The following is a 16591-nucleotide window of genomic DNA, read 5'->3' as shown; positions in this document are numbered from 1 at the left end:
GATTCATGAGTATTCATGATGTCTCAACTTATGTAAAAGCTAGAAGTTGGCTTATAAAGTTTAAACACATTTTAACTGCCTTGGAATATCGTAAAGATAAGACACTTTTTATTCCATATGGGTAAGTATTGTGAACCTTTCATAGCAATATACTTGAAAATATGACCTTTCTATATTGTCAAAATACATTACCTTGGTTTTTCTTATTTAAAAAAACACAAAAATAGTACGATGGGCCACTACTTTCTGAGCGGCGACCGAGCAGAACGCTTGCTTGCCTTTCACCATTCTTTTCAGTGGCTTCCTTGACTTCTCTAGGAAGACAGAGCGCAGGAAGAAGCAGAGGATGGTCAGGTTTGGATTCTTCAAGTTGTATTTGCCATGTCTAGGGCCATACTTTGTACTGAGTTGCTTACACATTCTTCTGGTATTCTCCTGGGTGTAATGTCGAGCCTGGGGTGAGAAATACCTACGTCATGGACTTAAGTTCTCAACTTAATTTCATCTGTGCCGTAGGGTGGCTCTGTTGATGCCTGTAATTAGGAAAAACACAACATGGCACTAATCATACCTATAATCAACTTTCCAAAATATCATGAGATAGAGATTTTACTTAACTTGGGTAGATTCTTTGCTTTGTAATATAAGCTGGGAACAGGAATACTTGTTAAAACAAGAAGACAAGGTTTTTCTACTAATAGCCTGTGTCAAAATGAGAAGATGCCAGGAGCATTGACACTACTAATTTTTTTTGTTTTTTGTTACTCTTCACCCAAGGATATTTTTTCCCCCCATTGATTTTTAGAGAAAGTGGAAGGGAGGGAGAGGGAGGGAGAGAGAGAAACATCGATGTGAGAGAGACACATTGATTGGTTGCCTCCCGAATGCACCCTGACCTGGGCCAGGGAACCAAGTCCAGAAACAAGCCTGCAACCCAGTTTAGTGCCTTTGTCCAGAAACAAGCCTGCAACCCAGTTTAGTGCCTTTGTCCAGAAACAAACCTGCAACCCTCTGGTGTGCAGGCTGATGCTTTGCCACTGAGCCACACTGGCCAGGGTGACACTACTAAATTTTAAGTGGGATGTTAACATACCTTTCATAACAAATTTTGATAATTTTTTTCATTTATTTAGGTTTAAAGAGAAATATAAAAAATTAAACCCCCAGGGTCTTGACATATACACAGTGAACCTCCTTTTGTTAGGCTCCACTTTAGATGGATTGAAAAAATTTTTAAAAATACGTAATGGTAACTATTGAATAGGGTATTTTTTTCCTGTTCTTAATTTTAAACAATGCTAATTATTTTTCTCTAAATTTGTTTCTTGCTTTCAATGTACAAATCTTTGCATTGTTTCCTATGTACTATTGCCTTGATTTTAAAAAATACTTCATATTCCTGATATAGATTAACAAGAGCCAAATTTTTATTTCTCTACCATGATTTTTATATATAGAAAGTGTTTTAGATTTTTGCTTATCAATTGTTTTATATTATTTACACTTTCTTCAAATTACTGTTAGTGATTTGTTTAAACAGATGTTGAACTTGATACCTTGTTGTACTTTTAAAGTGACCTGACATTTTTCTTGATCTCTTTTTTTCAGGAATAATGCATTTCTGATATTTATATATCACATTGTATTTTCAGAAGAATTTGAATATACAGGACATATTATATCAGTAATATACATTTATCCTATGTTAATTCATCTATGGCCAATGGCAAGAAAGTTAAATGAGTTATCTCTACTATTAGTAGACTACTATTTTCTATTTTTATATGTCATGATGTCAGCATTGAAGGTACTGCTTTAAATAGAAATGTATCCTATAAAGAGAACAATTCAGATACTGTAAATTTATTTTTGTCATATTTTTGAAATAACTTGATGCTAGAAGCCACTTGCTCTAACAGTTGATAGAATTCTAGAATTTTTAGTTATCTTTTCTAATTTTCTGGGTTTAACAGTCACAGTTTTGGGAGGCATGCAGAAGGGAATGATTCTCTCATCCTTGATGTTTCTATCTCTCTTCCTCTCTCTGAAAACAATAAAGATATATTAAAAATAAATAAAACAATTTCTTTAAAAAAGTCACAGTTTTGGATATCAGATATGGTAACTATCATAAAAGTGGAGAGACTTTCAAAGATCAAATAACGAGAGTTGAAAATTCAGACAGGATGTTTCCCTCAGTTTCTCTTCGTAATGATGCAAAAAATAAATAAGTGAATACAAACAAACTGTTTTGCTAGGTGCTCATTATGATATGAGAGCTACGTTTTATTTCAAAGGATGAGATTTATCAAAATAACTTTTCATACTTCAATTATTATTAATAGTATTGCAAGTAACCTGTTTACAGCTATTTTTCATGGTTCATTTTTAGCATTTCAGATTCATTAGAGAATTCTATATTTTGAATTAAATTATGATTTTTGATATTGGAAATTAAAAATAATTTTTTGGAATTCCAAATGAGTACCTTAAAACCCAACTTTTGGGCTGGAACGCATTTGCAGTTGAGGATATCACTGTTAATTTTTAAGACCCACCTTCCCCTCGCCCCGCATCGTTGTAAAGGTGCTACGAGATGACACACGTTCCGTTTGCCTTCTAAACAGATAATCATTTTGAAAAGGAAGTATTTTAATCAACACTGGAATACTCTGGAGTTTATCATCCTGGTCATGGGAATTATTGATGTCTTTTGTATCTACCTGGTGAAACTGAGGTCGGACAACCTCCTTCTTATCCAGATCACAGTCATACTGGGGTATTTAAGGATAATTAGATTTGTTCCTCTCCTCAAGGTAAAACTTCACTTTTTTTTTACACTGTTAAGAAACCTCGCCGTTTTGAAATAAACGAGGGCAGGAGCTGCCTCTCCCCCGGAACACGCTCTGCAGCTCTCTGCTTGGCCGCTGTTGCGCCTCCTTCGAGCCCCTGCTCAGCTCCCTCTGTCACAGGGAGGCCTTCCCTGACCACCTGCGGAAGCCTGTTCCCCCCACGCGACATCCCCTTTTCCTGTGGGCCCAATGTGCTCTTTGTCAGGTAGCAGTCTTGCTTTTGTCCTTGATACAACCCTATAGCTCTAGAACGACGCATATAGCACATAGGAAGTACTGAATCAAGATTTGTTGAGCGAATGAATGAAGATTTGTGTTCCATTTGAAGCAGGGTGGAACCACCAAGTTCTTCAAGTTTTAGTAAAATTTGCTTATAAAGCCTTAACTGTGCAAAGATGTACAAATATTTCTCTACGGCCCACCCTCACATAGCCTGCTCCCCATGGAATTTAATTTTACCGCAGCCTCTAGCTCCCCCACAATGACTCTTCCTTCTTTCTGTGCCTCTGGTTTGGACTCTGAAGGTAGATTTTCAGTTTCCACTCTTAAGCCTCCTTTCTCTCCCTCCAGCGGAGTTGCATTATATAAGCTTTTAACTCAGGAGCTTCAGATGTTTTCACTAGCCCCTCCATTTTTATTTTTATTTTTTTGGAGTTATTGAATTCTTATTATATCAAATAAAGTTATAGAAGCTAAATAGTTTTTAAAAAGTTGTTGTAAACCCTGATGGCAAAAGGTATACATCAGAATCCCCCATCTGGTCCCCACTGTCCAAGACATGGAATAGTTATCTTAGAGGCAGAGTTGTTTAAATACCCAGGCTTGAGCTCGTGGACACTCTTTTTTGTTCCTTCCTTGATTCTGCATTAATGTTACCAAACATCAGTGTTCATAAGAAATTTAGAGCTACTGTACAGAGAGAGTTGTGTGCACTAAATCTGTGAAAGAGGTAATTTTGATTATTTATTGTTTTTGCCTTATGAGCTGAGATTGGAGCTGAGTGCTCACATAAGATATAACCCTGCCAAAATGCAAACTATCTAGTAACCAGAAATGTGGCTAGGTTTTGAAATGAAGGTGGAAGCTGTCTTAGGTAAAGAGATCTTATGCAGATGAATAGAAAATAGTTATTTTAGAAGCAATACTTTGTGAAAAGTCTCTCTGAGTGACGTAAAGGTTTAAAAATGTATTATTGTGGAAATGAACTCAATTTAGAGTATGAACCAGTTACCACTTCTGTCCAGCAAACTCTGACAAATCTCAGTGAAGTATATTTAAGGAATTAATATAGTTAATATAATAGCGGTTAGCTTATTTTATGGAGCACTTACTATGTTCCAGGAGCATAGTACATTATGTAATTAAATTATTACAATAGCCCTGTGAAGTAGATGTTGCCACTGTATCAAGTTAGTTGGGTGCTTTCCAAAGAAACACATCTGTATTGGAGAGTTTGGAAAAATATTGGAGATTTAAAAAAATTTAGATCCTCTTAGGAACAGCTTGGGGGTGGGGGGTGCTTATCGGGGCATCATGGAATAAAACTTGTAAATATCCTCTTTAAGGTCTCTCCCTCTGTCCAAAGTTTTACAACCAAAATAGCAGCTAAAAACATCTCTCCTTTCTCTGCTCTTGTAATTCCTTTTTCAGTCTATACCTTCCTCCCGTGTTACCTGGTGTATCACCAGCGACCCTGTGCTCTGCCCCACCTCTGCCTCTGTGACTGACCGCACTGCCGTGAGGGGCAGCTCCATTGGAATTCTGGCACTTAGCTGTTATTATCCTCATTTTACAGATGAGGACACTGAGCCCTCAAGGTCACTACATAACTGGCTTAAAGTCACAGAGACAGTGAGTAGGAGAGACTGTATTTGAACCTAGGAAGGTTTGTATTTAAAATCCCACTCTCTTCAATCACTGCCCTCTCTTGTCTCAGCTTATGATTCAAGAAATTTAGTGCTAAGAAGGCTCTTTGATACCCTAAGTTCCTTATCATATACATAAAAAAACTTTGGTACAGAGATAATTGATTCAGTTGGTAACTGTCACTCAGGTTACGGGACCACCTCTCTTGTCTCCTGAAACCTGGAGGTATGGAGAATGGTGGGAAAGTCCCCCTCACAGCTGCAGAGCTAGTAATTCACTGAGCTTTCATTTCTTTAGAGAGTGGCCTTCAAACTTGAGACCTGAAGAACTTGTTAAAACACCCATTCCCAGGCCCATCCCCGAAGTCCCTGGTTCAGCAGGTCTGGAGTGGGCCCTGAGAATCTGCGTTTCTAACAAGCCTCCGGGTGATACTCGGGTCGGTCTGGAGACGACACTTTGGGAACTCCTTCTCATCACGTTTTCAGGTTTTCCCCTCTCCATCATTGCAGATATTAATCCCAATGCTGATCAACATTGCGGATGTGCAAATCAAGAGGCGCCTCAGCTTGATGTACAGTATCACCAAAGGCTATGTCAAAAGTCAAGAGGATGCCACATTGTTGATAAAACAGATTTCTGGCCGAGAATCAATATATCAGGTAGGAGACAAGCACTGGTCCTTTGGGGAAAAAAAGCACATGAAAACACCAAAAACCAAACAACAAAACCCAACCACTTAGGTGTTCAAGAAACCAGGCAGTGGCCACTCACCTTTAGAGAAGTCACATACGTGTCCAGACTCTCACAGTTACATTCTCTCTTGGGCAGGGTCTGTCTACGGCAGTCTTACAGTTTGCTGTGGGGCCCATTTGGTGGGAAGGGGGCTTAGCTGCCATCTGTGCACTTACACAAGCAGGGCTGGACTGCAGTCTGTGGCTGCCGTGGACAGGCCAGTAGTTTGACACCTTCCCAATATTGATTCAGCGTTATCAAGAGAGGAGAAAAACGTAACAAAAATTGTGTAGCTCGCTCTTATATTCAAGACGAGGGATTTATTACATGTTTTTCTAAACCCAAAACAACAACAGAAACTTAACTGCTTAAACTTGAGACAACAAACAAGTTGTTGTCTGCAAACAGCACTATGCCACGCATTGCACGGGTGCAGAATTCCAGCCACCTGTACCTGGCAGCCTGAGGAAACTTCAGTCGTTAGGTCGCAGGGGTTTTGGTTGTGGCCAGGTGCAAGCTCCAGGAAAACGCAAAGCTGGAGAGTAGCCCCATGAAGAGGAGTGCTTGGGACATTTGACAGACCACTACTGTATGATTGAACAGAGATCGGTGAGTCCTGGGGTGGAGTCATTTCTTCAGCTATGTCAGGAATTATCAGTAGGAAGCATGAACTATTTATTGCTCCCAATAGACTGGCTCCCCAAACAGCTGCTCATTTGACTCCCCTGAATGGGGCTCTATCTCTGAGAATTCTCCTGGTTGCACACTCAGTGCACACTAATCTTTTCAGGGAAATATTAGGCACAGTAGTTATGCAGGCTACTGACTGCACAACATTCATTGTAACATAAGTGTGAGCACAGGGAAGGCAGCAGAATCGCACAGAGGGTGGAACTGAGCCAAGTATCTCCCCCAAATCATAAACTAAATGAGATTCCTATTACTGCCCTTTCCCCCTCAGATTTTCAAGTCAGAAATGTACTTGGTATTAGAAAGAATTAATGTTCTTCCTAACTTTTTACAGAAATTATATGAAATTTTGGAAACCAACAAACGAGATGCTGTCAAAGAACTAGGTAGGTTGTTAGAGTATCTGATTTCCTGAAATCACACCTTGTGTATGTTACGTGCCATTGAGTTGGCTCTGACTCCCGGTGACCCTGTGCATGAGTGATGTCCACAATGTCCCGTCCTCAACAACCCTTCTCGGCTCCTGTAGACTCATGTCTATGGCTTCTTTTACGGAGTCCTCCCATTGCATATTTGCTCTTATCTTTTCCTGCTGCCTTCTGTTTTCCCCAGCATTACTGTCTTTTCCAAAGAACCCTGCCTTCTCCTAATGTGCCCGAAGTAGGACAGCTTCAGTTTTGTCATTTTTGCCTCCAGCAATGTTTCAGGCTTAATTTGCTCAAGGACCCACCATCCCATAATTTAACCAAAAGAAGACAAGTTCATGTTTTCATTCAATCCCGCAATCACCCATTTACTCATCCAACGAGGATTTATTGTACACATATGATGGGCCATGTATGCAAACAGTGCAGAGCCTGGATAGGGGCATAGGGCTGCTGAGTGGTGAGCTAGACCTCCGGCCCAGGCGTGTCTGACACTAGAACCTGCTCTTGATCATTGCAGCCTTCATTTTACTGGTCTGCTCATTTCAGTTAAAAGAATGACTCAAGTACCTCCCAGGTGCCAGGCATTGTGCTGTGTGTTAGGGTTACAAAGATGGAACAGATGCAGTTTTAGCCTTGACTCCTCATGCTCATGAAAATCGAAAAAATGTGGGATTTGATCTCAGAGGGACCCACCAGCCAAATCCCAGGGGCCCTTTGATCAAGTCATTTATTCAGCTATCCAACAAAAATGATATAATTTATGTAAAATTATACATAGAGAATGAGACAACATAATAAAAATAATACTACTGCAATGAAATGAGTTCCATAACGGAGCCAGGCGGGAGTGCCATGGGAGCAAGGCAGAGAGTGGTTTCCTCCTCGCTGGAGGGGAAGGACCTTTTTCAGTTTTCTCATCCCTAAAATGGAGATGAAAATAATGCTGATCCTGCCCTGGCTGGTTTTGCTCAGTGGTTAGAGCCCCAGCCCGCAAATCGAAGGGTCCCTGGTTCGATTCCGGGCCAAGGGCACGTACCTCGGTCGCAGGCCCGATCCCCAGCCCGGTCGGGCGTGTGCGGGAGGCAACCGGTTGGTGCGTCTCTCTCCCATCGATGCTTCTCTCTCTCTCCCTCCCTTCCACTCTCTCTGAGAAGCAACGGAAAAAAATATCCTCGGGTGACAATTAAACAAAATAATAATAATGCTGGTTCTCCAGGCCTCACCAATTCTGTATGAAACAGGGATGAAAGGCTATTGTGTAACCGCTCCGGAGATCACAGGCTGTTATACAAATATTAGTCACCGTGGTCACTGCGTGGCTTGCTCACTGACTTTTACTCGCGCCAGGACTCATAGAGCACGAGGGGCGTGACGTCGTCATTGCCTTGAAGACCAGGCAGGCGATCCAGACCGTGATCGCGAAGTCCCTGAAACACCTCTCCTTCCTTTGCTCGAGAGGCATTATTGACAGGCACGAGGGCATCGAGATGAACAAGGTGAGAAAGCCGTCTTCTGTGTCGCTGGCTTCCGCCACCCCCCACCCGTGCTGTCGCTCTAGCCGAGTGCAACGACCGGCGAACCTGGCGGCAGCTCTCATTTGCCTGCAGCCTTTGTCAGCGCCCAGGACAACTGGCACCGATGCTACCTGGGGCGCTCCGTGTCAGAACTGCCAGGTTGCAAGTCAGAAACTACCCGGGGCTGGGTTTAGCACAGCGATGGGCTTGGAGACACAGAGCACCTTACAGAGCCCGCAGCAGCCAGCCCAGGAAGGGGCTTGGACAGGACCCAGAGACTTTGCCAGATTCTCCAGTTCTATCGGGGTTGCCCTGGGTGGCACCTTCTTCAGGCTCCCCCCTGCGAGTTCACCAGGTTTTCCTGCTTCTCTGCCCACTGGTGGAATGTGTGCCACTCAGTCCCACCAGCTGTGGCAGGGGAGGTAGGAGTCACATGATGTCAAACGTGGTAGGGAGAGGACCAACTTGTGTGTGTGTGTTTTGGGTGTGTCTGTCCAGGTGGGGGTCAGGGATGGGGTTCTAAGAGGATAGGAACAGGGAAGACAACCTAACCAGTTGTCTGATAAAAGGACTTCTGGAAAATTATAAATGTATTTGCAAAAAGTAATTAGGAATATAAGCCAGAGGGGAAAATGTTTAATTCTGTCACTTCACATTTACCAACTGGACAAATAAGAATGTTCTTTCTCTCTTATATAAGGGTCTATCTGCTCCCTAGCAAAAAGCAGAAAAATGGAAGTCCTGGTCCTACATTCTTTCTGTGTTGCCCGCTGATGAGCTGCTTCTGGGTGTCACGTGCTTTTCCTTGCCACATACAGCTCCCAGCCATGGGCCGCAATGCGTTGGGCTTCTGGACAGTCCCTGGACAGAGTCCTCCCTCCATGGCCCCAGAAGGGAAGTAGGTGTGGGACAGGCCAGCTTCCTCCTTTATTGTCTCTCTCTTCAGCCTCTATAACATCATGGCAAAGGACCGAATGAGAAACGTGATTTCTCCTTGTGTCTGTGAGAGGGAAGAAAAGGGCTACTTTAGAGTATGCTTCGAACTACATCTCTGTACACATTGTGTTTTGTCTTTTTTTCATTTATCACTTTGAAGGCTATATAAGATTCAACTGAATGCTTGATACCCATAAATAAATAATAACCCTTGAAGAGACTTATTTTTCCCCATTGGTTTGTTTAGAAAGGTAATGGGAAAATAATCACCCCTCAGTTACTAATGGAATGCCTACTAATTGTCCAGTTGTCAGCCAAAGAGATCTAATGATCAATCCCAGGGCATAAGGAGCTAGGTAAGTCTATTCGATTTAATTAAGTTGTTGGATATTTACTCTGTGCTATGGACTCTCCTCAAGATCGGGGTAATTAACTGGTACAACACTGACCCCAAAGCACATGGGCTCACCCTCAATTCTTTCCCTTAGTCATTTGTTCACCCAGTCCACAGAAGTCACATAGTATGGAGGGTGAAACACATAAGTAAAAATACTGCTGCTCCAGGGCAGCGAGTCCCACAAGACAGACCTGTGGGAGATGTGGTGGGAATAGGGCAGATAAGCAGTCGTCCCTTACCTGGGGGGAAGCCAGAGAAGGCTTCTCGGAGTCCGCAAAACTGGAACTGTATCCTGCAAAGTTAGAAGGCTTGTTAGAGAAGCAAATCATACACATAAAAAAAAAAAAAGTTCAGAGAACATGGTATTAAATCATATAATAATCAACTATGAAGTTTAGATAACTTGAGATTAAGACAAGGCAGAATATAAGTTTTAAGTCAGTTATAAAGATGATAAATTGAATGAGATTAGGTCAGTGAGAATAGTAACAAGGGGAGAATAGGGGCAAAAAGGGTTAGGGGATAATTTAAATAGGGTGAGAAATGGAGTCAAACATCCAGGGTAAATTTGCATAATTATTTAGAGTTCCTTGGTTTTAACCTAATACCGCTTTGCTGTTATAGGATCTGATCACCATTATTTTGACTGTTTGTTTTTAGGTACTACTTTCAAAAATAAAAGCACTGAATAGATTTCCAATGGCAATCCCACCCCCTACTCCTGACAAATATCTTCATAATATCACCTGGCTGGAAAATAAAGATGTTCTCATTGAGTTCTTCAAGGTAAAGACTCTGTCTTCTGTTCTGGCTCAGGTTTGATGATAATTATTTTCCACCCTCCCCTTCCACCCACCCCAATGCAAGGTTAACAACAACAACAAAAATCTAAAGAGAATCCTGTAATGGCCAGTAAAGGGAAAGTCAACATGGAGGCCCAGCAAAACCTGGAAAAGTAGGTTTCGTTATGAGCCTAACACAATTTGGAAATAAGTTTCTCACACGTTTTTGTAAAATGCAGATCTGTCACCATAATTCTCCTGTTGCAAACCCTTCAGTGGCTTCCCCCTGATTTTGGAAAAAAACACAAATTCTTGAATGGGCCTCTGAGATCCTCCAAGACCTGGCTCTGGCGGACCTCTCCAGCCCTGCCTCCCCGAGGCTGCGTCCTGACTTTTCATGGGCCTTGGGCGCTTTTGCCTTAGTTGGCCTCTTCCTCCATTAAAAAGTTACCAAAAATTATACTTTATGACTGTGTCCATGTGAAGATGACTATATTAGTACTAACTAGTACTAACTGTTTTAGTATTAAAACATTCTCCTCTACCTAAAAGTTCTTTTGTTCCCTCTGATTTTAAGAAACTGAAATATTATTGTGAGTCCCTAAAACAATTGTAAACCGTAGTCGCTGTACCTGTTGAGACCGAGTGGATAATTGAGTCCTGGTGTCCACGGCACCCTGCCTGGGACATACTGAGTGCTTACCCCAAGCAGATATTCTGTTTGCTTCTGGTCTTTGCATATACTGAACCCTCTGCCCTGAATGGTCTTCACCTCATCAAGTCTTGGCTGGCTGTACCTCTTCCATCAAGCCTCAGCTTAGCTGTCCCTTCTTCTATAAAGTCTTCCCTGGACACCCAAGACACAGTCCTGTGGCCCTTCTGGATTTTTACCAGAACATGCTGACTCTGTCTCCTTAGTCAGAATGATCACACTTTATTGTAAACATCTATGCAGCCCAGCATTTATTGGGTGTTTCTATCAGTCACGGTCCTGATTACTGATCACAAAGTCTATAGTGTGCTTGCTTGTCCCTTTCTTTCTAAAGGTTAACAAGGTATGTCAGTTATTATAATTCATTAAGAAACCAAAGGATATAGTTTGTGTTTTTATGCTACTTGAAAGTCATTTTTGCTTTAAAATCATATTTCTGTTGTGAAAAGTAGACTATGAAGTTTTTGTGTTGATGTTTTCTTTTCTTTTTTCTTTCAGGAAAAAGCCAGACTTGCCTATTTTGACTATGGGGATGTCATTTGCAGAGAAGGTGAAATGCCACAGGGAATCTACCTAATTATTTCAGGAATGGCCGTAGTAAGGGACTATTTATTCTTTACTTAAAATGTATTTGAAGTATGTAATTATAATGTAAGGAGAAATTTAGGAACCAAGCAAGTGTCAAAATGTTAATATAACCTCTTTTCCAAATGAAACCATTTCCTCTCAGAGTGAGCACTACAGTTGAGAGATGATACTAATACCCAACATCTGAAAGGTGCTTGCCATTTTACAAAATGTTTTCGTAGTCGTTACTTAATTCCTCACAACAGTCTTGGGAGGAAACAGTCTCTTCCATGATGTTGGGTTAAGGAACCCAGTACTCGGAGTGGCTGAGTTATTCACCTAAAAAAAATGAGAGTCAGGCATGAGGGAGTGGACCACAGTGTCACATCCCCTCGGAGGTCAAATAGGGTTTGTAAAAAGCAGGGACATTCCTCGTTGCACAAAGGGCCTTTGGACCACATTCTAAATTAAAATTTAAAACTGCCCAAGTCCTTTGGAAGCACAAATGCCTCTAAAAGTCTGAATGGTGGTCACTAGAAGAGGGAAGGGTTGTCACAGCAACTTCTTCAGTGACCCTTGGTTCCCTATTTCCTTTGTCTTTGATGTTTACAGCTAAACTTTCTGGGAAATTCTGTAATCCTCTGGTTGGCTCCTGCAGCTTCCCCCTGAAGTCTGATACCTTTCTTCTTTCCCCACCTATGCCTACCAGTCCTTTTCCTGGGGGGAACTCAACCATCTTGTGTTCACCCTAAAAATGTTTTCTTTTGCTGTTTCCTGGTAACTATTCTTAAGCATCCTAGAGGGAGACAGGCTTTTGCTGAAATCATGGCTTGGTTTAGAGGTGGATTAATTCAGATGTCTGATTTATGCATTCATGCAGTCAAAAGGTGTTTTGTGTTTTTGTTCACTTGAGGCACTAGCTTGTTACAATAAGAATATCTAACGGACTTGGGGGGAGTGACGTTCGTTGCAGACGGCAATGACTACTTCGTGTGGGATTTTATATAAGGAAGGTTTATAACTAGAAAGCTGTAAAGCTAAAGATAGGAAACAATCCGTGCCTCAGAGAGTTGAAATGTGAAAGAAACCGTGAATTCTGTGAAGCCCAATTCACACCTGAGAGGATTCCTAAAGCACCTTTTCCTTCCGTCGCGATGACTGCAGGAAAGGGTGAGAGCCCTGTGGGCCGGGCAAGGGTTTCTAACGTGGGGTTTCCCTCTGCAGCTGCACAGTCCGCCCCCGACCTTCGGAATCGACAGTAGCCTTAGGCCGGACAGTGAGTCCCACACCTTGTTCACGGAGTACTGTACTTGTGGGGACATAATCGGAGAGCTGAGTTGTCTGCTTAAGCGCGAAATTGAATATACCGCCACCTGTGAGACCATTTTACAGGTAAGGCCCTGGTTCTGTCTGTCTTGTGAGTAACTGGCTAACTCCCCCTCAAGTAAATGAGAAATGCCAGCGTGTCTGCCTCCTTCGCGCTCTGATGCATCGGCTAGTCCCCCAACCAGCCTGCCAAGTGGGCAGGCACATTTGGCAACTGACATCCTGGCTGTGGCATCTGGAGCAAGGTATTTTTTAACCTCGTTGACTGTCGTTAAAAAAGAGAATATCGAACTTTTGATGCTACGAAGTCTAGGAAGGAACACACCTGCATGAAGTGGCGGCTTGTATAGGCGCTCAGGAAACGGGCACCGGCCGAGAGCAGTGTTTTTAAAGAACGCTCGTTTTTAATCTCCCTTTCTTTCATTTTCCGTTTGCTACGTAGGAAGTTATCTACTGAACAAATAAGTAGCCCGATATCCCACTAGCTGTGGGGGGTTCAAATAGGAAGGAGCCGAAGTTCTTGCTTACAAAGAATCAAGCATTTTGGCGCTTAGATGCAACAGAGTGGGGCCAGAGCCCCAGGGGTGTGCGGCACCGAGGGCGTGTTGCTGGGTCAGCTTCAGACCATTTCATCTCTGGAAGAGGAGAGGAGGCATGAATTCAGTCACAAGGCAGAACTGAATTCACCCAATTTCGTGTAACGTGAATTCTGAAAGCGTTGTCTTCCTTACTCAGCTAAGTATTTCGCCTCTGAAGGCAAAGATTGCACATGAGCTCGCTTTATGTACTGTGGCAATAAAAGTAGGTAAGTTGTGTGGCTTAGTTCCTGAATCCTGGGCTCACGAGCCGTGTCCTTATCATAGCTATTGACGGGTGTGGGTTTTCCTGGCCTATCAGTAGGTCTATAGCTTTAATTGGACTGTAAATTGTATTACCTTATACATAGCAAACAGCCTCTTCAACAACACAGTGCTTTTATTATTATTATTTATTTTAATTTAAGCCTTACCTGAGGATATTTTTTCCATTGCTTTTTAGAGAGGGTGGAAGGGATGGAGGGAGGGAGGGAGAGAGAAATATCGGTGTGAGAGACACACCGATTGGTTGTCTCCTCCATGCGCCCCATGCACCCTGACCAGGGCTGGGGACCAAGCCTGCAACCTGCAGCCTGCAACCGAGGTACGTGCCCTGGGCCGGAATTGAACCTGGGACCCTTCAGTCCAAGGGGCGACGCTCTAACCACTGAGCCACGCCGCTGGGGCTAACAATACAGTGCTTTTAAATGGCAGAGTATCATAATTATATGAGAGCTGATAGTTTTTCTAAGAGGTTTGATGAAGGTTAAATCGACAGGCATCTTGTTTTCTGATGGTCTTGTAACGTCGCTCCGAATCGAGCTTGCCGCATGACGTGTTGTCATTTCAGGCCTGTTTTATCTCCCTGGAGGACTTGTATGAGGGCTTTGATGTCTTCTGGCCATCCCTGGAATACAAAATATGGCTAAAGCTTGCTCTCAACACTGCCTCTCAGTATTTTGAGTCAGTTCTCATCGATGAGGTAAGTGACTCAATTAAAACATAAGTGAACTTTCATTTACTGTATTTTTTACAAAATGCACTTCATATTTTTTGTGACAAAGAAAGGACGGTTGCGCCCAATCTTCTAAATTGAGATTCAAGAATATACTTATTTATTCATTTATTTATTTTTATTAAATTTACTAGGGTGACATTCGTTAAGAAGATTCTATAAGTTTCAAAAGTACGATTCTAGATTCCAGAATTTTAACCACTCACTTTTCCTGACTTCCTGCATGTTGTCAGTCCTCTTGTCACAGCTAATTCTCCCAGGCTACCTGCTCTCATCCCTTAAAAAAAAAAAAAAAAGATTCAGCAAATATTAAATAGGTAGATGCCCCAGAACCAAGCACAGTGTTAATTAAAATGAGTTAATGAACACTCAGCTGCTTATATTATATTCATATAAATCATTCATATAAATCCTGCCTTTTCAAAATCTTTGCTGAGTTGACTAAGCCTCTTCTGTGAACTTTCTCTCCAAAAAGGTAGTGGTTCAAATTTGTTCTTAGACTAGTACAATTTTCAATCCCATATTTATGTCCCATATAATAATTATTTGAGCCCTTATTATGAGTCAGGAACTGGGGAAGTGAAAGACCCGAAGTTCGACAATATTCACTGAATTGAGAGACCAGATATAAATGTTGGATTTTAAAATGAGTATATCTCAAGAGAATGAGAAAACAAACCACAGACTGGGAGAAAATATTTGCAAGACGCATCTGAGAAAGGACTGTTATCCAAAATATCCAAAGAAATCTTGAAGCCCAGCAATAAGAAAGCAAACAACCCAATTGAAAAATGGGCCTAAGATCTTAAAGGACACCTCATCGATGACGATATACAGATGGCAGATAAGCATATGAAAATATGCTTCGTATCCATCACACATCTTCAGGGAAATGCAAATTAAAACGTCACTGAGATACCACTACACACCTATTAGAACAGCCTGACAACCTAGCAGAAAACTGACACCGCCAAATGCTGTAGATAGTGTGGAGCAACAGGAACTCTCATCCATTGCTGGTGGGAATGCAGATTGGTGCAGCCACTTTGGAAGGCAGTTGGCAGTAATTTCAAAACTAAACACACTCCTACCATTTAATCCAGCAGCCGTGCTCCTTGATATTTACCCAGAGGAGCTGAAAACTTATGTCCACACAAAATACTGTACACGGATGTATATACAATTTTATTCGTAATTGCCAAAACTTGGAAGCAACTACGGTGTACTTCAGTGGTTGATTTTTAGTTTCATGCTTTTGTGATCCAAGAAGATGCTTGATATGATTTCAACCTTCTTGAATTTGTTAAAGACTTATTTTATGTCCTAACATGTGATCTAGCTTTGAGAATGTTTCATGTGCACTTGAGAAGACTCTATTTTCTGCTGCTTTGGGATGAAATGTTCTGTAAATATGAAATTCATCTCATCTAGTGTGTCATTTAAGGTCGCTGTTTCCTTTTTGATTTTTTTGTCTGGAAGATCTATTTGTTGATGACAGTGGATATTAAAGTCCCCTACTATGACTGTATTGCTGTCAAATTTTCTTTCTTCTTGATACCATGTGTCATTGTGTGTGATTTAGACATTTTGTGTAATTTCATTGTAGGAATTAACATTTGAGAAGTGTGTGGCAGTCAATGTGGCGTATGTGGAGACTGTATCGAACTGTAACGAGATGACTATTGACAGGTCGACCATGAAGTTGGTGATTGTCGTGTATGGCAGTGTGATGGATACAAAGACAGAGAAGCAGTACCTTGCGCCTTGCATCTTACCTACAACCTGTGAGCAGGTAAGGAGGATCATTTCTCAAGAGTCGTTTGTGTTCCACGGTACCGCATAAGTGACTTTAAAACTCAACTGACCACCTTAAAGAGAAATATTACCTGGAGAGATTCTGCAGGTCTCACCTGCCCTTAACAAAATAGTCAAAAGGTACCTAGGACTTCTCTGTACTGTGTGCCCTGCACAAGGGTGTGATCGAGGGGCAGGTGGGAGCTGGGACCCATCTCCTCTCTGCTCACCATGCTATTTGCCCTGGCACGGGGCTGTGCCCCTAGAGGAAGGACGCATGGGGTGCATTTTTCCTAGTTCACACCAAGGCAGTGACACTCTGTGCTAGTATGTCTCTGGAAGTATCTACACAGATTGGTTGATAATAAGGGAGCAGAGTCAGGACCAGGTCACTTTGTTGCCACC

General features: G+C 42.0%; 1 protein-coding gene and 1 long non-coding RNA gene across 2 annotated transcripts in view; both read left to right on the top strand.

Moving 5' to 3' along the window:
• Positions 1–16591, top strand: part of LOC308548579 — a 256809-nt gene that overhangs the window by 114043 nt on the left and 126175 nt on the right. The gene's annotated exons all lie outside the window — the stretch shown is intronic.
• SLC9C2 (solute carrier family 9 member C2 (putative)) overlaps positions 1–16591 on the top strand; it is a 43409-nt gene that overhangs the window by 21425 nt on the left and 5393 nt on the right. The window contains exons 12-22 of the mRNA XM_081120645.1: positions 2–121; positions 1609–1807; positions 2628–2816; positions 5228–5377; positions 6475–6526; positions 7916–8064; positions 10076–10201; positions 11408–11506; positions 12701–12868; positions 14228–14359; positions 15999–16184. Coding sequence (XP_080976771.1) covers positions 2–121; positions 1609–1807; positions 2628–2816; positions 5228–5377; positions 6475–6526; positions 7916–8064; positions 10076–10201; positions 11408–11506; positions 12701–12868; positions 14228–14359; positions 15999–16184 — 1570 coding nt within the window. The remainder of the gene's footprint in view (position 1; positions 122–1608; positions 1808–2627; positions 2817–5227; positions 5378–6474; positions 6527–7915; positions 8065–10075; positions 10202–11407; positions 11507–12700; positions 12869–14227; positions 14360–15998; positions 16185–16591) is intronic.

This window comes from Miniopterus schreibersii (genome assembly GCF_964146895.1).
Source record: "Miniopterus schreibersii genome assembly, chromosome: 19".
In the NCBI taxonomy this organism is placed as follows: domain Eukaryota; kingdom Metazoa; phylum Chordata; class Mammalia; order Chiroptera; family Miniopteridae; genus Miniopterus; species Miniopterus schreibersii.
The sequence above is the reverse complement of the archived record's forward strand: the minus strand, read 5'-3'. Positions and strand labels throughout refer to the sequence as shown.